The 22345-nt window shown below is 60.6% G+C and overlaps 1 protein-coding gene across 2 annotated transcripts in view; it reads left to right on the top strand.

Annotated features, from left to right (window-relative positions):
• The window catches only part of ITPK1 (inositol-tetrakisphosphate 1-kinase), a 162174-nt gene extending 142732 nt beyond the window's left edge, over nucleotides 1–19442 (top strand). The window contains exons 7-11 of one of the 2 annotated variants that reach the window (XM_047797286.1): nucleotides 2982–3147; nucleotides 7473–7595; nucleotides 8762–8829; nucleotides 13501–13663; nucleotides 17392–19442. In XM_047797286.1, the coding sequence (XP_047653242.1) occupies nucleotides 2982–3147; nucleotides 7473–7595; nucleotides 8762–8829; nucleotides 13501–13663; nucleotides 17392–17750 (879 nt within the window). In that variant the 3' untranslated portion in view covers nucleotides 17751–19442. The remainder of the gene's footprint in view (nucleotides 1–2981; nucleotides 3148–7472; nucleotides 7596–8761; nucleotides 8830–13500; nucleotides 13664–17391) is intronic. The other variant, XM_047797288.1, reaches the window with a different exon arrangement.
• Nucleotides 19443–22345: the final 2903 nt, after the last annotated feature.

Below are 22345 nucleotides of genomic sequence, written 5' to 3'. Positions count from 1 at the left end.
AAGATGTGAGCCTTGCCCGTGGGGAAGACAGGGCCCCAGAGGCAGGGGGCGCCAGTGGGGTTGGGGGGGTGCTGGGGGAGGAGGCCTTGGGGGGCAAGAGAGCAGATGGCCGGGCCGGGGCTCTCTGGATGTCGCTGAACTTGAGAGCCTTGCCTGGGGCATTGCCTTCAGGGGCACAGCCAGGCCCCAGTCCTCCCTGTTGAGCCCATGGGAGGGGACACTGGGCTGTAGACTTTGACCTTCCCAGAAGGCTGTGCGGCAGAGCCCCTGGCAGCCCCATCGTCAGAGACCTTATGAGCACACGTGCCCAGCAGCAGCGCCATGGGGTGTTTATGGAGTGACTTTATCCCTGGCACGAGTTTATGGGGAAGTTCTGTAAACAGGTGTGTCCGTGGGATGCTGTCCATGCTATGATGGGGGCTGCAAGGCCCCGGGGTCCCTTTGCTCGAGGGAAGGCATGTAGGGGCAGGAAATCGTGGCCTGCCGTAAAGGTCAGCTCTCGGCTAAGGCTGGGAGCCCTCGTGCAGCCTTTCCTGTCCAGGCCTGGGCTCTGGGCCAGGCCCTGGGAGGGAGCAGGAAGGCTCCAGAGCAGCTAGGATCATGCCCCTGGAACCCACAATCTGTAACCAGCACCGGCACCTGCCCGCCAGCCTTCCCCCTGGCTCTTTTCACCACCCAGCAGCTCCTCTGTTGGCCACTGCCTTGGGGTTTACAGGACAGAAGGGTGACTGCCATCATTAGTCTGATCCGACCAGCCTAGTGCAGAATGGGTCAGCCAGCGGGAGGGAGCCACTTCTGCTGTTCACCTAAGAACTTTGGAACCACACCAGCGCAGTGCCAGGTCTGCCTCTGCACACTGCCCGCTGTGTGACTTTGGGTAGGTTGCCCAGCCTCTCTGAGTTTCTGTCCGGCCCCTGTAATTGGGGACATGATGGTGGCTGTGAGGGCCGAGGAAGTTGCTGTATGTGCTGCCATGGGTTCTGGCCCACAAAGTGTTTGATACACTGTCGTGGAACCAGTGGCCCTGGAACCCACTGGGTCATTGCAGAAGAGGCAGGGGTTCTGGTTCCAGGTGACGTCCCTTCTCCAGAGGGGTCCAGACTCTGTGGCACCTGAGCCTCCAGGGGAGGCTGTTTCACCCCTCAATCCAGCTGCCTGAGTCTGGTTCCAAGATGTACATGTGCGCCGTGTCCCCCCCAACCCCCCCCCCCCCAGGGCTCTCCCAGCCCACTGTGCGCTCTTTCAGGAGGGGCTCCTCTCCTGGGTGGCGGGGGTGGAGGCAGTCAGGAACAGCTCCGAGGTGGGATCTGGAGGGTTGCAGATTCCCAGGGATGCTTGTGTGCAGTGAGGGCTGCCTGCACCCCAGGGGGCTGTTGGCATCAGAGGAGCACCCACTCTGGTGGGGCGGGGGGTGGGGAGCAGAGCTCCACACCTACCTCAGGGGTGCCCAGGGGCATGCATGCAGCAAGGATGGACGATACCTCTGTGCTCTCAGTGGGCGTGCACAGGAAGGCGCGGCTTCCTGATTGGGGTCCTCACCGCACCCCAGCAGCCTGAGCCCTCCCTCTGATCCCCTCTCCCCAGCTCAGCCAAAATCAGGGCTGGTCTGTTTCCATGTTATGTTCACACCACAGTTTGAGTTCTTGCTTTGCCTTTTGCTGGTGTAAGCACCCTAGTTTGGTCTACAGTGGAACAGTCCCACTTTAAAAAAAAACCCACTGAGTCAAAAGCTCCAAGGGGCTACCCCATGGTGGTTACTGATGCTCTTTGACAGATGAGAAAAATGGAGCTTAAACAGGGCTTATGGAGCAGGTGCTGAGGTGGGCCTTGAATCCATGTCTAGCTCTCTTTTGTCAGAGGGCTGAGGACACACACACAGGGCTGAGGACACACACACACATACACACACTCACTCCCTCTCACAGGGCTGAGGACACACACACACACACACACACACTCACACACACACTCTCACACACTCCCTCTCTCTCTCCCCACGGCCTGGATCTCTGCTTCTGCCCCACCCAGCGGAGCACATGGGGGTGGCGCTCCGTGACAGTTGATGTGAGGAGTGACGGCCAGTGCAGGTGGCCAGCTGTCCAGCCCTGTTCTGCCCTCCCAGCAGCCCTGTGCATCTGACGGCTCCTTCATGGGGCCCCGGGGACTGAGGTGTTCGCTGGGGCTCCGGTGCTGGCAGCTGGCTCCAGGGCCGGTGCAGACCCAGCCTCAGCCAGAGTTGAGGGAGCTGGTTTTCTCCAACTGCCCCTCTTCCTGTCACTACCTCTATCCCCTGCCAGACCCTCCTGGGAGGCCTTTGTCCCCAGAGGAGCCAGACTAGGAGTAGTATGTTCCTGTTGCTCAAGCACGTGGGTCTCAGGGTGTGAGATGGCCAGGTTCGGGGCTGCTGGGCCCTGTCGCTTCCCAGCAGCCACTAAACCTCTCAGGGCCTCCGTTTCCTCATCTGGAAAGGGGGCGTGATGATAGTGCCCACCTCGGGGTGCGTGGGGAGGAAGACACCAGGTGGCTCACGGGAAGGGGTTAGAGCAGGGCCAGGCGTGTTGCGAGTGCTCCAGGGGCAGCTCTTGTCATTATACAGGTTTGACCCCAGGCCTCCCAACGCCCGATCCATCAGCTTCTGCTTCCCGCCCCTCCCCCATCCCCGCCCCCAGCACCCAGCAAAGTCTTTGTGGAGGAACCTCTAGGAGGTCGTAGGGTTGAGTGCACACAACCCGGGGGCCCCTCTGGGGACGGCGTGAGTGTGGGGTCCGGCAGTGCACAGCCAGCTCCACCCTCCGTGGCGGGCCTGATGGGCAGGGTGTCCAACGCCTCACAGCAGGAGTGGATCGAGCCCCACTCCGCTCACCCTGGCTTGAAACTCTTCTTGGGGAGCCCTCGTGCCCCAGGGCCAGGTGGCACACCCCGTGTCTGAGACTGCGGAGGCGGTGGACTCTGACAGTGCCCTTGGCCCCCTGTCCCCCCAGATGGCCATCGTGTTCAACCAGGAGGGCTTGAGCGCCATCCAGCCGCCCTGCGTGGTCCAGAATTTCATCAACCACAACGCTGTCCTGTACAAGGTGTTTGTAGTCGGCGAGTCCTACACCGTGGTCCAGAGACCCTCGCTCAAGAACTTCTCCGCGGGCACGTCAGGTAACCGAGCCCCGCGCCGCCTTGGGAGCTCAGGGGCACGGCTGGGACACGGCACCAGCTGCCTGGGTTCTTCAGCTCTGGCCCTGTGGTCACCCTGTGTTATTTGTGGAGGGGGAGAGGTGACCTAAGGTTGCAAGAGGTGTGTACAGTAAGTAAAGGGGTCTTGGAACATGAGCGAGACACCCCTGTCTCACCGGCTCATTGTAGGGGCTCCGTCCATCTAAACACTGTGAACTCCAGAAGTTCTCAGATGTCTGCATGGAGGCCGCGTCCTGGCCCTGCAGGATGGTGAGGCCCACAAGGAGCACACTGGAGCGGATGACTGGCCCCTCGGGAAGCCAGGGAGGGAAGCGCGCCTCGGACTTTGAGGGCCAGAGCGCTGGCTGCTTTATTGCGTCTCCTTCTCCAAATGGGAGACCCGGAGCTCCCTGCTGCTTCGGCTCCACCGAGGTGGCCGTGCTCTGTTAAGAGTGAGCACACAGCCGCGGGACCCCAGGCAGGTCAGCAGTGGGCACCCCCGCCCCCGCCCCCCCCCGCCAGGCCCCCTACAAGGATGAGGACTGCTTGGGATCAGCGGATGGTGGTCCTAAGTGTCCCTCAGATGTCACGCGGTGGTGGCACTTGCCAGGTGCTGCCATCATGGGGGCACCCAAGGGGGTTCTTCAGGGAGGCTGTGGGGCTCCACATGCTCAGCTCTTGCCCAGTGGCTCACCAGCACCTGTGACCCTTGGCCATTTCAAACACTGGTGCTAAGATATGGATCAGTATTGGGGCTGCTCAGAAGAATGCTCTAGTGTTTCTGAAGGCATCTCTAAGGCAAGTTCTGGAAACCTTTGGAACAGCCCACAGCATTTCTGGAATAAGCAGGGTTTTCCAAGAGGACCCCTCGGAGGGTGCCTGGCTGCCCTGGCGTTTGCTCCCACTCGCTGCGCGTTTATCTCTGGGAGGGAAAGCCACTGTCACTGGATGACATACCCAGGCTGCCTTATCTCCCTCTGAGCAAACAGATGTGCCTTCCCCAAATCCCCCCGCTGGGGCCGCCTGTCATCGTCCGCCCCGTGGCTTCCAGCCTCTTCTCTTGAATGAAATCCAGCTGTTCCATCCTCTCCCAGCCCTTCCCGTGAACACAACCCAGACAGCAATCACTGTGGGCAAGTGTGTCTCTTTCCACTTCCCTCCTGAGTGCAGGCGGCCTCCCCAGCCAGGCGGGGGCCTTTCAGGGCTCACAGCGTCCCTGTCCTCACACTGGTGCCGGCCCCACCCACCCAGATGATGGAATGATGGGGACAGGTGACAGGAGACGTTTGCATGTGATTGTATACTGGCCAGAGGCATTCCCACTTGTGGCCAGGAGGAGGCTGATGTTTTTAAACCTTCTTGATGTTGTTTCCTGATTTTAAAAGATCGGTTCTTTAACTCTGTGGAAAATGTGTTGACAGAGGGGTAGGTATGCCTTATGTGGTCTTCTTCCTCTTTTCTTCTTTTACCCCAAATCACTCCATCTCAAAAAGAAATTTACCGCCTGATTTCCTTCCGTTCCACACAAAAGCTCTCCCCTCCACTTTCCCTCCTGGTTGCAAAGCGCCAGACCCATTTCTGTCTGGGAACCACTAGTGGCAGCACATGGGCTCTGCGTCCTGTGTCTGAGGACAAGGATTCCGTGTCCACGTCATCTCATGTCCATTTCCAGGTTTTTGTGTTTTTTAACCATAACATGCAGTCAGGGGCCCAGTAAACCAGTGGAGAAACACAGAGCTACCGGAGAGGTATTCCCTCTGCTCAGGCAGCTAAATGACTTTCACTGTGTCCACCCCTCTGTCCCCAAAGCTGATTCCGTGTCCACCGTCTTAGGGCATCAGGCTGGCATGGGCCCTGTTCTTTCCACGCGCATGTTTTCTTTCTGGGTAAGGAGCTTGATGCCATAGCCGCCCTTTAAGTTGGACCAATGGAGCAGGGGGGCTTGGATGTTCTGGCTTCCTCCCAGCCCCCTCCCAGCTTTCTGGTTCCCATTGGCCCACATGGCAGGCCCCTGGCTTCCCCTGGCTTCCCCTCTCCGTGCAGGGAGGGGGTGCTCCGTGAGTGGGATTCTTTTGACCTGCGGTGGTGATAAGGGCATCAGCTTTCCATCCACGCTGCCGTGTCCTTTTGCTTCTCAGGTGTATGTGTGTTAGCAGCTCTGAAATCAGGTGTGGCTTAGAGCCGCGGGCATTTTGCTGTCCCTTTGGCTGGAACCGAAGTCACATTCTTATTTCTTTTTCTTTTGTTTTTTATGGCCATACCTGCGGCATATGGAAGTTCCCAAGCTAGGGGTTGAATTGGAGTTGTTTCTGCCAGTCTACACCACAGCCACAGCAACACTGGTTCCGAGTCGTGTCTGCGACCTACACCACAGCTCATGGTAACGCTGGATCCTTAACCCACTGAGTGGGGCCAGAGATCAAACCCACATCCCACACTAGTCAGATTCTTAACCCGCTGAGCCACATTGAGAACGCCCCTGAAGTCCCATTCTTACGGAGAGGGTTGATGTTGGCCTGTGCCGGCCCCAGGAACGCATGTTCTCTGCCTGTGGTTCACAGTCTTGGGGAGATTGTTCCAGAGCCGCAGTGGGCGTGTTTCTCTGCCCCCCTTGCTGTGCAGTGGGTTTGGTTTGTTTTCTTCTGCAGACACTGCACCTTTGCTAGGCTCGTCAGGGGGGGGCCTTTTCTCCTTTGGGGCTGTGCAAAGGAGGGATACCGCTTACCACGTAGAGCAGGGGTCAGCAGGCTTTTTCTGCAAAAGTCCAGAGTAAGTATTTCAGGCTCCGTCATAATTACTTAACGCTGCCATCGGAGCGCAAGAGCAGCCGTAGACAACACGTCCATGAATGAGCAGGGCTGGTCCAAGAAACCTGGCTTTACGAACGGAGGCAGTGGGTCTGTGTTGGGGATCTGGTGTATTTGTGACACTAGAGCCCCTCAGGTGTAACCAGGACCGTATTTCCTGCCATGCACCTGCACTGAGGCTGGGATGCAGCAGAGAACCAGCCAGTCAGCTGAGTGTCCTGCCCTCTGTTCGCAGAGTCTAGCGGGAGGAACCGCCCACCAAGGAGGAAGTCATAGAAAAACGAATTCTGGTGCAGATGGGGGGCCCCAGAGGAAGCCGTGGGTCCTGGGACACCCCCGCTGGGTGAGGGGGGACACTCGGGCAGGGTGACCAGGGCTGGTCCCCCTGGGGAGCTGATGTTTGCAGGGGGTCTGGAGGGAGACCCGGGCCCCCGTCTGTAGCGCCCTGACACGGGGAGAGACACGCGATGAAGCCAACGAAGCTCAAGAAAGTGGCCACAGCTCACAGCTGCAGCACTGACTCTCGGGGATACGCAGGGACTAAACTTGCCATTTACCCTTCTTTTGAGCCGCTTTCTCTCACCTGTAAACCGGGGGCGAAAGCACCCCTGTTCCCCTTGCTGCCCTCCCTCTCCTGCAGGGCACTCTTGGTGGTTCTTCCCCCGGGACTGTCTGGGGACAGAGACTAGACGGGCCCCCGTATCCAGGGTGCACCTGTGGTCAAGGCGCACAGCCTCGCCAGGTTTATCTTTAGGGGGCTGGTGGGTGTCTTGAAGCTCCCCCAGGAGGAGCTGGTGCCAAGGGACGCTCTGGCCCTTTCTGTCCTGTTTTGGTGTCTCATGGTCTCCTGGTTCAGCAGGTGGCAGGAAGCCGTTCCCACACCCTCCGTCCCTGCTCTCTCCGCACCCCAGGAGGGTCTGAGCAAAGGGCAGCTCCCCAGGCCTGCTGAACAGTCCTCTGGCCAGAATGCCGAGGTCAGCATTAGTCCTGACAAGTCCCCTTTGACGTGGCCTGCTCTTTTGATATTGCCATGAAAAGCCGCTGGGTGACACGGTCTGTGCAGTTCAGTGGCTCTGGGACACCCCTCTGAGCACCCAGTTCCTTCCCTTCCTGGCAGAGCTGTGCACCCATGGTGTTCCCTGGGGCTCTTGCAGGCTTCCCAGCCTCCCCGAGCTTGGCTGTGTCCGCCAGTTCTGGTGGCCTTCCTCTCCCCAAGTCTGCTCTGCCACCCTGGCCATTGTCCTTGGGGACCCACAGGGTGGATGGGAGGTGCCCTGAGCTCAGTGGGGCTGGGCCAGGCCAGGCTGCAGAGCAAGAAGGTGGGCAGTGCCTGCAAAAGCCAGGACGCCCATCCCGGCTGCTCAAGCCCTGCTCCGACCTCTGGCCTGTGGGGCGCTGCCTCCCCCCGCCGCAAGACTCACTCTTCTTGGCTGTCTGCCCAGGAGTAGAGATTGGAGGGGCTGCTTGTCGCACGTCCTGCAGGGTGTTTATTTTCCCCAGGCTCCTCCCCAGGACCGTCTCTCGTGCCCCCCGCCTGGACTGGCTCTGGTCGGAGCGGCAGGACTGTCGGGCACACCGGGGCGGCAAGGGGCCTGCGTGCCCCGCTAGCGGGAAGGACGCCAGGTACATCTCAGCGCCTGCCTGCTTGGCCTCCGCCCGAATCACTTCCTCATGCATGATTGTTGCAGCGCCATAATCCTAGAGCTGGTGGGGGCATTGGCAGCCAGAGCAGGTGCCCCTTGGCCTGGCCCCTGGCACACGGCGGCAGCGGCGCTCAGCCAGGGCCCTTCCTGTCCTGTGCTTAGGGGCCAGGGCCCCGAGATGAGCGCTGCAGCCTGGGGGGCTCGTGCCCTGTGGCATTTCTGTGGGGCGGGGGAGGGAGGCAGAGAGTGATGCTCGCCTTTACCAGATCTCAGCCCCGAGGCTCGTGGTTCGTGACTCCGGCCTTTGTGTGCCCACACGTCCACGTGCTGGAGAACGTGCTCCTGATCAACCGACCTGCCTTTACTCTCAGGGGATGAATAAACAAACCAACTCCTCATCACTCGCAATAATCTTGGGACCGGTCTGCCTCTCCGGGTGCCCCCGTGGGACTGAGGGGGCCTGGGGTGCAGTGGAGTCAGAGTGGGAAGAGGTGGAGGGTGTTTTAAGGGGCTGTGCCAGTTTCCAAAGTCAGACAGATTATTCCGTACCCTTTCTTGGATGAATCCTGCTGAAGCCCACGTTCTCATTTCCTGTTTTTTCCCTAAATCCTTGGGAAACAGCAGAACCCTTTGTATTTAAAATACTCACGTGCCACCCCGAAGGCGTCCGTGGGCAGAACCAGGAGGGGTTGGGAATGCTGGATTAGTGGCGGGGCGGACCTCTTTTGCTCTGGCCTTTGATACTCGCCTACGCAGCAGTTCCCACCCCCTCAGCCCCTTTTCTGGTGTCACGTCCATAGACCCTCTGATGCGCCCTGAGAAGGAGGCCTTCGGTTCTGGGGACCCCAGAGATGACGCTGCCGGGAGCAGAGGCCGAGCTGGGCGCATCAAGCCACTCATTTACACGGGCGGGAAAAGCGAGGCAGGAGCCCCAACTGGGCACGCGTCCAGCGACGGCGTCATGTCTCCTCGGGGTGGAGGTGCCTGGCCTGCTGGGGTCCCAGGCGGCTGCCGCTGGACCCTGAGCCCAAAGGCCGCCGTGGCCGTGGCTGGGGTGGTGCTGTCCCCTGGTGTCGGGGGGTGGAATTGCCATCCCTGCCTCGAGCTTCTAACTCAGGCTCCTTCTCCCTGTCTGTGCTCTTCCAGACCGTGAGTCCATCTTCTTCAACAGCCACAACGTGTCGAAGCCAGAGTCGTCGTCGGTCCTGACCGCGGTATGTCCCTCCCGCCGAGCTGGCTGTCCCGTGGGGCAGGGTGGGAGGACCTTCGCCCCAGGTTGGGGCCCAGGGAGGTTCCAGGAATCCCCTCCTCCTTGCTCGCTTGGTGCCGCTGGCCCGTCTCTGCCCCGCCGCCCACCGCTAGGCTACTCCAGACGGAAGGTGTTCAAACCCTGGTCGTGAGGAATTTGAAGACCTGCTTGATAATCTGCCTTTTTCCTGATTTTTTTAAAAAAGGAGCGTGAGACGGCACTGCCTCAGTGTTCCTTTTTCTCTCCTTGTCCATGTGAAGCCAGTACGTACCTGTTAAAAGCTTGCAGGTGCTTCTGCAGCTGCTGTGGTGCTTCACATGTGTGACGGGCTCGGGGCTGCTGTCCACTGACGCCGCTGTGTGTCAGGCTCCATCCTAGGCGCCCCGCAGCCCAGAGCAGCCTTGCGGGGGTGGGCAGCCGCCCCCACCTTCCCCAGGGGGAGGCTCTGCTCAGCAGGTTAAATAACCTCTCCACATTCACAGGGCTCTTCACTCGGGGACAGAGATGGGCTTTGACCCCAGATTAGTCTGATTCCAAAGCGGGGCCTGCCGGGCATTTAGGACTTCTGACCCCCGTGGCAAGTGCTGAGCCGTTAGGAATTGGTACTGAGCCACCCTCTGCTGTTCCTCTGTGTCCGGAGAGCCCGTGGTCTCTGCGCCACTGCTGAAATGAACCCTCTGCCGGGTCTCCTGCTCCCCTAAGTCACTGCCATTCTGGCCATTCTAGGTGGTGTGGGGGGTGCCTGTGTCCCCTCCACAGCACCCCCACCCCCACCCCCACCACCACCCGGGCGTCCTTCCCCTCCATGCCAGGTGAAGGCCTTGCCCATTGCCTCCTGTCCCCGGACCCAGGCCTGCCTGGCCATGTCTCGTTTGTTTCCGGTTCCTGTGAGGAGCCAGCTGTGTGCCGAGGGTTCAACAGGCGAGGGCAGGGCCTGGAAGGAACACCAGTGTCCTCAGGATGTTGATAGACATGCCCTGGAAGCAGCTCCGTGGTCGGGGACACTTGGAGAGCTACCAGCTCTGGCGCCTGATGGGCACAGTGGAAGATGTATTTAGGTTTCTGGGGCCTCAGAAAAGCTGCAGAACCTGCAGGCTGGCCCAGTTCCATGGGGCATCAGCCCTGCCAGGCTCTCAGGCCGTATATGGCCTGTGATTCTCGGAGGGGCTGGCGTTCATTCCTCACACCTGCCATCCCTGCCGTGCCCCTAGCTCAGCGCAGCTCTAGTCACCACCACTCAGTGCAGCTCTAGTCACCGATGCCAAAGGGTCACCGTGTGGGCCAGAAGCAAGGTGACCTTCCTAGCTCATCACCCACCTGCCACTTAGCCTGTGTCCCCATCTGCCACATGGTCAAGGTCAGCCTGGAGATAGCTGTGGGGCCTTCCTTCCAGCCACCTCTAGACCCCACCACCATCTCCCGCTTGCCCTCAGCCCCCTACTGCTCTGCGGGGGTCCTGCAGGGCTGGCGGCATGTAAGCGGGCTGAGGGAGATGCAGTCGACTGTCCCCTCCCATTTGGGGTGGCAGCCCTCCCTGCACAGCCCAGTTGGCCTGCACAGGCCAGTCTGTTCCCAGCTGCGACAGGTGACAGAGGACCTGGGGCGGAGGGGTGTCACCTCTTACCACCTCCATCGCCTCCTTGTTTCAAACACTCAAAGGGCCCTGAAGGATTTCCAAGATTCCTCTGCTGAGCTGAGAAGGTGCTTTTATAAAGTGTGGGTCACAAGGCCTTGTGACAAAGCAGCCACTGGCACTCCCGTGCCACCAGGCCTGCACCACCGGCCTTACATGTAAGCGTCGTGGATCTCACCGCAGCTCCACAGTGGAGGTGTTTTTATTAGCATTTACCAGGGTGAGAAAGCAAGAGCCAGAGGGCTCCGTTATAGCTCAGGGCACACAGCGGGGCCAGGGCAGTGCCAGACGTCCAGCTGGGTCTGCGACTCGGTAAGGGTCCTGGGCCACAGGACCTGTGGCCAAGCTGCTGACCCCTCACTGGTAGTAGTGATTGGGAGGTGGGCGCCTTCCCAGGCTCAGGCAGGGGCTAAGTGACAAGTACCTGTCCACAGCCACCTGACACTGCCCCTTAGAAAGTGTCTCCTCCAGGGAGTTCCCATCATGGTGCAGCGGAAACGAACCCGACCAGGAACCATGAGGTTGCGGGTTTGATCCCTGGCCTCGCTCAGTGGGTTAAGGATCCAGCGTTGCCATGAGCTGTGGTGTAGGTCATAGACGCGGCTTGGATCTGGCGTTGCTGTGGCTCTGGCATAGGCCGGCGGCTATAGCTCTGACTAGGCCCCTAGCCTGGGAACCTCCATATGCCGCAGGTGGCCCTAAAAAGCAAAATAAAATAAAGTAAAATAAAAAAGGAAAGTGTCTTCTCTAGAGGAGACACCAAGGCCCGGGGTCACAGGCGGGAGGGGCCCTGCCTGCTGTGCAGAGCTGGGGAGGGTGGGGGCCTTTCACACAACGGCACCCAGCTGTGGGGTCCCTCCTCTGCCCACGTCTGCGAGTGTCTCATGCTGGGGCTGAGGTCCACGTGGCCTGAGTGCCCGGGGCCCGGTGTGCAGCCCTCCTGACACAGCCTCACTTTTTTCTTTTTTTAAATCCCGGTGACATTCAGATGGCAGACAGTCACCTGAGTGTGGACAAGTCAGTGACGTGAAGTACAGTCACTGTGTTGTGCCACCACCTCTCTCTAGTTCCAAAGTGGCTGCATCGCCCCCAAGAAAATCCCCTACCCGTTCAGCATCACCCCTCCTTCCCCTCCTCTCAGCCCCTGGCAACCTCTTCTCGTCTCTATGGATTTACCTGTTCTGAACCTTTCATATGAGTGGAACCGCACAGTGTGTGAGTCTGGCTTTTTTCATCTCGCCTGATGCTTTCAAGGTTCACCCCCGTCGCAGCGCGCATGGCAGAACGAGGTTCCATTGTGCAGGGAACCCATTCTGTTTGGCCATTCAGCCACTGATGGGTATTTGCCTCGTTTCTGCCTTTTGCCTCTTGTGAATAACGCAGCTCTGCCCACTGGCATCATACAAGTTACGCACCTCGGGGTGGAGTTGCTGGGCGACATGATAATTCAAAATATTTTTTGGGGGGTCTTTTTAGGGCCGCACCTGCAGCACGTGGAAGTTCCCAGTTCCCAGGCTAGCGGTCCAATTGAAGCTGCAGCTGCCGGCCTACACCACAGCCACAGCAACGCGGGATCTGAGCCGCGTCTGCGACCTACACCACAGCTCACAGCAACGCCGGATCCTTAACCCACTGAGCGAGGCCAGGGATCGAACCTGCGGCCTCATGGATACTGGATACTAGTCGGATTCGTTAGCACTGAGCCACGAGGGGAACTCCTGAGTTTGACTTTTTCACCCAGCTGCTCGTTTACTTCTGATGGGTCTGCCCCTGTGCTTCCCCTTTGGCCTTGAGCCCACAACCCAGAGGACTCCGGTCTGTCCTGAGCACCACGTGTGAGCCTGGTTCTGGCTGACTTAGGGGTGACACGCTGCCCCCCTAAGCAAAGCACCTCCTCCCAGCCAGGCATGTGCTGCCCATCACAACGGTGACCTTGTGACCTCTCCCAACAGCCTGGGATGGAGGCCTCAGTGGTCCTATTTGGCAGATGAGCAAACTGAGGCACAGGGAGGCCACGTACTTTTCCCTGAGACCACAGAGCAAGGAAGTCGCTGTAAGATTCAAATCCCGATCCACCTGACTTCAGTCCCTTCCCAAGGCTGTGTTCCGCTTCCTTGGAGGCCCTGGCTAGGGGCCAAGCTGGAGCCCACGAAGATTCGTGTGCCCGTCCCAAGCTAGCTGTGGTTAGAGCAGAAAATGAGCGATGCCGGGAGGAGTCCAGGGGATGACCCCATAAGCTCTGGAAGCTTTGCTAGGAGCTGAACTCGGACCCAGGAGTTGGGCAGGAGCAGCAGAGCAGACCCCTTGGGGAAGGCCGCTGCAGGCCTGGCACTTGAGTTAGCTGTGGTTAGTGACTCAGCCAGAAGGGGAGATCGGTGACCACCCCCCAACCCCCAGTAGCGGCCGATGAAGGAAGGCCAGTCCCTGGAACCCACTGCCCACAGCCTTGAGGCTCTGATGGTGGCGCACCAGTGCCGTGATGCTGACAGAAATTTCCCCGCTGCCCACCTCTGCCCACCCATTCCAGCCACTCCCAGCTGTCTGCAGGTTCTGGCCTCTGCACCTTTGCATCCACAGTGCTCTCACCCCGCCGCCCCCTCCAGTCTTCCCATCTTCAAGGTCCAGCTCATAGGCTCCCCGAAGCAGAGAGTCTCTCTGGGTTCATGGCAGACTCTCCATTTCCTTCCTCCCTGCTGAGAGGCTTGGGTTCTATAGGCTAAAATACCCGGGTCCAAGTCCAACCCCGAGCTGTGTGATCCTGGACCAGCCCCTGACCCTCTCTGAGCTTAAGCTTCCCTGGGTGTCAGTTGCTGCTGGTGACAGTTGCCTCCCTGGTGGCTGTGAGGACTAGAGGGGTCACATGTGCTGGGCGCCTGGCACCTGCCGAGCCCACGGCGGGGCTTGGGAATGGCCATCCTCACTGCAGGGGCGGGGGAGGCCTTGGGTGCGGTGTGGCGTTGTGACTCCCTGCCCCTGACCTGACGTGTGTGTGTGTGTGGGCAGCTGGACAAGATCGAGGGCGTGTTCGAGCGGCCGAGCGACGAGGTCATCCGGGCGCTGTCCCGGGCCCTGCGGCAGGCGCTGGGCGTGTCGCTCTTCGGGATCGACATCATCATCAACAACCAGACGGGGCAGCACGCGGTCATCGACATCAACGCCTTCCCGGGTGAGCGCCACCTTCGCGGGGCTGGACGCTGGCGGCCGTGGGCGGGGCCCGGGGGGGACAGGCGAGGCGGGCTGGCCGGCTCCTTCCTCACCATCTGGGGCCCTGGGGTCCGAGTGGCCCTGGGCTGGGCTGCTTCCCAAGGAGGTATGTGCTGAGGCCGTGGCTTGAAACCCCCAGAGCAGGTCAGGGACAGAAACGTGCCCCTTGGCACCTGCCCCGCCCCAGGCTCGGAGCAGCCTAGGTTCTTATCCTTCCCATGGGCGTGTCTGTCTTGCTGAAGTACTTGCCCTGGAGGTCCAGCCAGCGTCCCTGCTGGTGTCTGCGGGGAACAAGCAGGCCGCTGTGCTCGGGGAGCGCTCATGGGGCACCAGCCCTGGGCTGGGCGCTTGGCGCGTGTCCTCTGTGCTCAGAGCTTGCAGGCCAGGCACAGCCAGCCACACGGGTCACAGCCAAGGAAGCCCAGGCTAGGAGGAGGCCCCTGGCTCCCTCAGTCAAGCCCACTGCATGTCCCAGCTCCCGCAGACACTGGGGGGCGGCGTGAGCACGGCTGCCGGGGCCCTGGCCTCAGGACAGGGGTACATGGGGGCTCCTTTGGGAAGCGGTCGTGGGAACAGGGCCTGGCTGGGGAAGGAGCCACGCCCCAAAGGAGCCCTGGCAGGACCTTGTGGAGGCGGCCTGAGAGCCAGGGCCTCGAGTACAGCAAGGAGGGGCTGAGCCGGGAGGTCAGAGGTCAGAGGGGTGCCACCGAGTCACCCTTCACTCTGAGTGAGACGGGGCGGCCAACTGAGCTCTGTGTTCGTGAATAGGAATTGAGACCCTTTGGGACAATGGCCGGCTTTTCTGCAGTCACCCTGGGCACGGCCTGGATGGAGAGGTCGGTTTTTGATGAGCAAGGGGGACGGAATGAGAGGGAGCAGGGGAATCGAGCCTGCGTCGGGGGAACAGTTCTCATAAACCCAAGGCTCTAAACCAGGAGGATGTGGAGGGGATGATGGCGCAGAGGCAGTCAGTTCAGCAGATGGGGGACAGGGCAGGGGCAGGGCCAGGCTGTGGGGTGGAGGTTCCAGAAGGAGACAGGAGAGCAGGAGCCTGGCAGCGGGGCTGTGGGTTTGTGCGGGCTCCTGAGCCGGCCCTCCCTGCCGGCACCTGGCGTCCTGAGGGTGGCCTGGGTGTTCGGAGGAGGGGACAGTCACCAAAAGCCAGCAGGGTTGGGAGGCTTCTTCCAGGGAAGACAAGAGAAGGCCCCCTGGGCAGGCTGAGCCGGGTGGAGCCTGCAGGGGGATGGCTTGGGGAGCGCATGCAGCCGGGCCCAGAGGAGGCCGTATCCACGAGACGCCGCCCGGGCTCTTGGTGTCTCTCTGCGTGGTTTACAAGCCCGAGTCTGGAGTCTCATGGGGCCCCACCTGAGAAGAGGATCCCGGGCCCTCTCACCTGTGCCTCCGGCCGCGGTGTCCACCCCGCCAGCAGGCCTGCATGCCGGGCTCGGGGCGGTAATGATGGCCGGGGCTGCCAGCGGCGCCTGCCCGAGACCTTGACCCCAGGGCCTCATTTCATCCTCACAGCCACACAGCAGAGCACCGACAGGACCTCCATGTCCTGACGGGCACGCGGAGCCAGGGGTCTGGGCAAGGTACCCGAGGTCACGTGGCTGCCAAGATGTGGGGCCCGGACTGGGACCCCGTGCCCCTGACCTGAGGCTTCCTGCTTCTCAGCTTGAGTCAGGGGTTCAAATCCTGGCTCTGCCCTCACCGTCTGATGAGACAAGCCTCCTGACGGGGCCTCACTGTTCCCCACCTCACTGAGACCCGCAGGTGTGTCACGAAGACCCAGGAGGTGGCTAGCCCTGCAGAGCTTCACGCCCTGGTCCGCCCTCCCCAGCCTTCCTGGAGCCGTGAGCCGGGCCTCCTCTGGGGACCGAGGAGCAGTTGCTCAGGGAACAGCTTGTGTTCCCTGTGGCCTGTCAGCAGATCTCAGCTCCCTGCCTCTGCCTGCTTCTCTGCCCTGGAAACTAGACAGAGCGTCTGCTGATGGCCCCTGGGGGCCCAGGACCACCCTGCCCTTCACCCCCCGGGCCCAGGGCTGAGGAAGCCCCCAGACCTAGGGTGGGGCACCCAGCCCACATGTGTTCAGGGCATAGGAGGCACTAGAGGGGCTGGTTCGGATCCCACCACTGCCACTTAAAGAGTCTTGTGTCCTCGTCTATTAGATGGGGGTAACCCTGGGGGCCCACTTCCCAGGGCTGCAAGGATACCTTGAGCAAGGAATGTGGAGAACGTGGCCAGGGTGAGCCTGGGTGAACACCTGCCCTGGACTCGTCACCGTCTTCAACCTCACAGAGAATTCATGTCCACCTGCTGGTGGCTCTTTTGTTGTTTGGAGCCAGTTACTTAGTTCTCTGTGCCTCTGTGTTCTCATCTGTAAAATGGGCACCGAGGGTTTTGGTTAGGTGGTTAAGTGACAGGGTGTTAGCCGGGGATACGGTGCCTGCCAGCTGTTTTACCCACTTTTGTTTTTCCTCTGGGCGCCTCTCCTTGCCCCTCAGCCTCGGGCTCCCTCAAAACCACAATGTTGTTTGCTGGACACTGAGGCAGCCCCACCTGCTTGGCCCTTGGGCAGCCTTTTCTGTGAGAGAGAATGCACCTGCCCGTGTCCAAACCTTCATTCCCCCAGAGCTTGTGCCAAAACAGCTGTAAGGACCACCTCGGAGGATGTGCGAGAGTCTTGGCCTCTCCCAGCACCAGCCCCAAGGTCACCAAGGGGCTCACGGCCCCCCGGGGGTGGGTGGAGTGCCCGGAGCCCCTCCTGAAGCCGGTGTACTGTCCCTCTTCCAGGACACACTTCCTGTCCTGAGCATTGTTCTTGCAGCTGTGTGCCTGGTTCTCATCCTTGCAAACTGGTTCGGGCAGGTGGGCAGGGGGTACCCACCCTGTGTGGAATTGCTTTCACAGCGGGTTTCGGAAGTCAGCAGGGTCCTAACTCTAACCTCGCTTTATGGGTAGCTCCCGAGGACTGTTTGCTGACCTTGGCAGTCGCATCTGTGCTGAGGTGCGGGCCCCAGGCGGGCACTGCGGTTCTGTTTGAGACCCGAGCCCGCTGGTGAGGGAAGCAGTGTTGTGCGCTGGCCTTGTTGGGGGGCCCGGTCTCTGTCCCTTGGCTCTGATGCTCGGAGCAGGCAGCATGGAGGGCCTGCTGGCAGGTACTTCAGGGGTGACGAGGGCAATGGACGCAGTTCCAGGAGCAGCTGCTGGTGATCAAGCCTCCCCCACGTGCCAGCCGCCCCCAGTTGTGTCCACAGGACACCCCCCTCTCCCCCCAGAATCCTCAGTTTACACGGAGCTGGGGCTGGGCCGTGTGGAGGAGAGGGGTGTTTATGATTCAGAACTGGAGAGCTGGGTCTTTTGGTCCTGCCACCTCCGGCCATGCCACCCCCCGACCCCCCCATGATGGCTTCAAACCACGTTGGGAGGGCGATTAGACAAGACGCTGAAGCTGTGCCCAAGAGGGATTGGGCCCAGGGCATTTTCTCATTAGCTCCATTTCTGCAGCTTCTCACACTCCTGGGGCGGCCAGATTCAAGGACCGGCCCTTGCGGGCCACACGCACCTGGCTCGGAGTGCCGGCTGTGTGTGTTCGACCAGCCCACCGGGTCCCGCGAGCACCCTCCTCTCTCCGGCCCCTGACCCTCACCCCCACCCCGGCTGAGCGCGCATCTGTCTCTCCCACCCCAGGCTACGAGGGCGTGAGCGAGTTCTTCACCGACCTCCTGAACCACATCGCCTCGGTGCTGCAGGGCCAGAGCGTGGCCGCGGCGGCCTCGGGGGACGTGGCCCCGCTGAAGCACAGCAAGCTCCTGGCAGAGCAGGCGGGTGGCCTGGCGGCTGAGCGGACGTGCAGCGCCAGCCCCGGCTGCTGCAGCAGCATGATGGGCCAGGAGCCGCCCTGGACGTCCGAGGCCGATGTGGGCGGCATGGGCGCGGGCAGCACCGCCAAGCTGCCGCACCAGAGACTCGGCTGCACCGCCGCCGTGTCGCCCAGCTTCCAGCAGCATTGCGTGGCCTCGCTGGCCACCAAGGCCTCCTCCCAGTAGCCACGGAGCCCGGGACCCAGAGGGGCGGCGCACGGAGTTCACGCGCTGGGCAAGCAGCTCCTGACGGTGACGCTACTACTAAGAATTCCCGACGATCTGATTCTTCTTCTTCCTTTTTTTTTTTTTTTTTAATTTTTCACCTGATTTTCTGATGTCATGATCTAAATGAGGGGTGGGGGTGGGGATGGAAAGGCACCCCAAGCGGTCCAGCCTCGAGGAAAAGGGACAATCCCGCCTGATTCCTGCTGTGCAGATCTCTCTTCACTGAGTTTACACACGCTTGTGTTTTCAACACTAGGTCTGAATGTGAGGTGGGGCGTGCGTGTGTGGTTGCCGTGCGTGTGTGGTTGCCGTGCGTGTGTGAGTGCCTGTGCACGTCCACGTCTGTTTTTCTCAATGGCTGCTGTGGACCAGGCCCTGGGGACCCCGGAAGAGGCTGTCCCTGGTCAGGCTGTTGGCAGCTGAGCAGAGCAAGCGAACGGTTCCCCGTCTCCCTCCTCTCCAAGCTCCCAGGCCCGGCCCAAAGCCCCAGGGTGCAGCTGCCCCTCCCAAAAGCGTGAGCCAGAGGCGACGTGAGGCCCCAGCTACCAAGTCCTTGGGGATTCCATGCCAGGAGCCTGGGCTGTGCTCCACCCCCTGGCTGCTCATGGACATGCAGGAGACGGCTTCCTGGACAAGGCCCCCGCCCTGGCTTGGCAGCCTCTCCAGCTCCCTGGAGTCCCCTGGGCCCATCAACACCTGTCCCACACAGGCCGGCAGAGGGGCCTCCCTGACCAAGCCCTGCTGCTCCCTGGACCTGGGAGGAGGCTCCCTGCCTAGGAGCCTCTGGGCCGATCCTGCCTGTGCCGAGGCTTTGTGCTGTGACTTTGGGCAGATCATTCCAGGGGTTGCTGGGCCGTCAAGACCAGAGAACTCCAGGGCAGGCTTGAGGCCCAGGTCCTGCAATTCAGCCTGTTTCTCCGTGAAGTCAACCTGGATGAGCCTCCCCTTGGCATCGAGGCGGTTGGGAGCCCTCTTCCCAGGCAGGAGGAGGCTGCCCGTCGCTCCGCCCCTCCGTGTTCACTGCCAGCCCCAAGCACCAAGCCAGCCGGGTGCAAGGGGGCTGCAGCCCAGAGGGGAGAAGACACGTTACCCCAGCCCCCACTGGAGTCACTCTGACCCTTGATGGCAGCAGACAGACCACCGGCTGACCAGCCGGATCCCACGGTCCAGGCTGGCCGGCAGCCCCCTTTGCAGAGAAGGGGACCCGTGAGGGGCTTTGCCAGTCCTCGGACAGTGCGCCTCCCTGGCGGGATGCATAGGATCCCCGAGCATGGCCTGTGTCTTCAGCTTTCAGTTGACCCTGGGAAAGAGGAGTAGGCCTCTGGGCCGTCCGCCTGGTCCAGGGAGGATGGGCCATAAGAGGCAGCTGCGCTGGGCACTCGGAGGCACCTTCAGGCCTGGTCAGCAGGGACGCGGGGATCACGCTGGGAAGGAGCGGCTGGTGTGAGAGGCGGACACCGTCGGCACTGCCCGGCTGTCCTAGAACCCGAGGGCCTGCCGACCACCGTGTTTACACGACTTGAGTGTTGAACCCCGATTATAATGTCTGGACATGGCCTTTCCCAGCCTAACCCGAACCCCGGGGAAGCGGGAAGGTGTGTGGCCAGCCTCTTGCACTGCTTTGTCTCCAAAATAAACTACTGAAATCAATCTGCATTTCACGTGTTTACAAAATGTTGCTGAACGTTGATGCCCGTCTCTAGTATTTTAATAAAACAGCTTGCTTGACCTTTCTGGATAAAATTCTGATCCTGATCTGTGTCAGGACAGGTCAAGGGGGTCACGTACCAGGTGGGGCCCCTGGCTATGTCGTGTCCTATGTGATTGAGGCCTTCCCTCGGGGTCTCACATGTTGGCTTCCAGGGCCCAGATAGCAAGTCACTCTTACAGGGATGTGACCCCTTCCTCTGTGGGGGTGGCAGCAGAACGCTGCTTTGTCCAGAAGTGGGAGCCCGGGGCTCGGGGTTGATTTCTTCAAGGCTCTGGAGCTGCACGGCTGGGGAGAAGGGACCGGCCACCCTCAAGGGCATGGGTGGCCTCTTCCCGGCTGGTGACCACAGCCAGCAGACAGTAGGAGTGGGGACACCTGTTTCAGGGAGCATAGAGAGGAGAGAGGTTGTGGGCAGCAAGGAGGCACCATGGAACGATCCACCCCCGCCCTCAGTGTCCCCAGCCTTGGGGCTTCCGCATCACGGAAAGACAGACCCCCTGAGATCCTCTTGACCTTTGCAGCCTCTTCCCAGGGCTTGATGCTGCTGCCTCTTCTCAGTCTCAGAACCTTTGAGGGCCTGTGGGAAGGGCCTGCTGTGGTGTGCAGGTGTGGCGCCTGGATCCAGCCCAGCTGGGACCCCGGGGGAAGTTGGGACTCTCCTTCCCAGGCTGCTGTTTGCCAGGCGGGGGGGCCCGTTGGGGTTTATGGCCCAGCGGCATCGGTCTGGGGGGTGGTCAGTGGCCAGAGCTGCTGAAGGCTCTTCTGATGTGAAGGTCTCAAGGAGCACGTCGTGGCAGGGCCACATCTAGCCTGAGCCCTTGGGTCGGTTTAGAGGGTCGCTTGCAACTGCCCCAGGCGACCTGGAGCAGAGGCCCTGGGCTAAGTTCTGCTTGCAGATTCCATCATGATGTGGTCCCATGGACACCACGTTGCGGCTGAGGGTAGCCGCTGGATGTCTGTCCTCCCCAGAGAGCACAGGGAGGTCCTTGCCCTTGGCAGCACAGTGGCCTCTGGGTTTGCAGCCTGGGGTGGGGCTGGGCCTGAGGTCACCCAGCGCCACTTGCAGGAGGCAGAGGCAGCTGGAGTCCCCAGGAGCCATGTGGGACGTGGTTTAAGTTGATCCTATGGATGAGGGAGAAAACGACCTTGAGACAGAATCCCCTTCTCTGCGGGGCCTGCTGGGGGGCTCTATGGAAGGTTGAGGGGGTCTGGCAGGAAGCTGTAGTTTTTAAGGTTTCAACTGAGAAGAGCGGGTATTGTCTGCCAGGCGGCCCCGCTGAGACCGGGAGACCCCGGGCCTTGTCCTCGCTGGGAAGATGCCCTCAGCTCAGGGACTCACACCGGCCATTGACTGGCTTCCCTGCCCCCTCCACGCCCCTCTAGAAACTCACCCTTCACCCGGCGGGATCCCCTGCAGCTCCCGCCCCGTCCCAGGCCTCGGCTCAAGGGCGCCTGAGCTCCGAGAGCGGGGAGCTGGCTGTGCTGCAGGAGCACGGTGCTTCCAGGGGGTAGAGAAGCGTATCCGCCTTGGCTTCTGCCTCCCTGGTGCCGGGCCGCGCCCTCGCTGCCCAGGCCTGAGCCTGAGCGAGATGCTGAGGCCGAAGCCTCCAGACCGGCCCTGGGCCTCTGCCCGCCTCTGCGCGGCCCGGCCTCTGAGCTCCTGGAATGAGCCTGCTTGAACACGTGGGTCACAGCAAAGCGGCCTGTTGGCCTGGAGCCACTCGGGCCTTCTTCCTTCCAGTTCTGACCACCAGGCCATTTGGGGCCTTTTCTAGAAGTGGTTGCATTTCCCCTCTGCCTCCAGAGTTGTCCCTGACCTGGTGACCTGGAGGGACGGTCCCTTTCCCACAGCCTGACCGACCTCATCTCCCAGGCCTGGGTGTGGATCACACTTTGTGAAGCTTGCTTTCTTTTCCAAAAAGCTCCATGGCGATTTCACCAAGGCACAGGCAGTTCCAGTTTCAGTGCTGACACCTGTGCTTTGTGACAAGTGCTGTTGGCTTCTGTCCCGTTCACGAGCCACGTTTGCCAGAACCCCAAGCTGGCTCATACTTAATTTGTGTACATACATATATTACAATGTTTATATGAATCTATATATACGATATATAAAACCACGGCTCCTGTGAAAACTAGGAACCGCTGGCTCTTTTGATTTGGTTGCATGTTGACTCCATGTGCCTATGACAACAGAAGTGGCCTGTCTCAGGGGTGGGGTGTTTCAGGGACAAGGTGCCCTCTGTTGCCTTTGCCAGTCAGTCTTGGTGGTGGATGTTTTGCTATCTGACCATGGAATCCAGTTAGTTGCGTTTGTTTGTTCTCTGTCGGGGTGGGGAGCAAAGCTGTCCCTTTGAAATGTGAATAAACGCCTGTGGCACCAGCTCTCTGGAGGGTGTCCCTCTGTGCGTCAGGGGACAAGTGTCAGCAGCAGTGGGCAGCCACCTCCCCAGACTTGGGAGAGGCCCAGACTTGCCAAGACCCCTCAAACAACTTGTATCTCCATGGTATGGGTTTTCTGGTCCAGGCTGTTTAGCCCTCTTGAAGCCTCAGCGAGATCTGGTGAGGAGATAAAAAGTATTATCCCCATTTTATAGATGAGGAAACTGAGGCTGTAAGAGTCCCAGGAATGCTTGCTCAAGCTCTCTAGCTAGACTGGGGATCCTAACCCCAGGCTGATGTCACATCCCAAGTTCTCGGGTAGTGCGCTTCTAATTCAGGCTTGTCTGAGCCATTTCTGGGTGCCCAGGCCTCCCAGGCCCAAAGCAGCTGCTCCCAAGTGTTTCATGAACGACCGGATGATTGGCCCTGATGCTCGGCTGGTCCCCATCAGTCCAGTGCACCA

The sequence above is a fragment of the Phacochoerus africanus genome, chromosome 9 (genome assembly GCF_016906955.1).
Source record: "Phacochoerus africanus isolate WHEZ1 chromosome 9, ROS_Pafr_v1, whole genome shotgun sequence".
In the NCBI taxonomy this organism is placed as follows: domain Eukaryota; kingdom Metazoa; phylum Chordata; class Mammalia; order Artiodactyla; family Suidae; genus Phacochoerus; species Phacochoerus africanus.
Note: the sequence above shows the minus strand (reverse complement) of the source record. Positions and strands in the feature narration are given on the sequence as shown.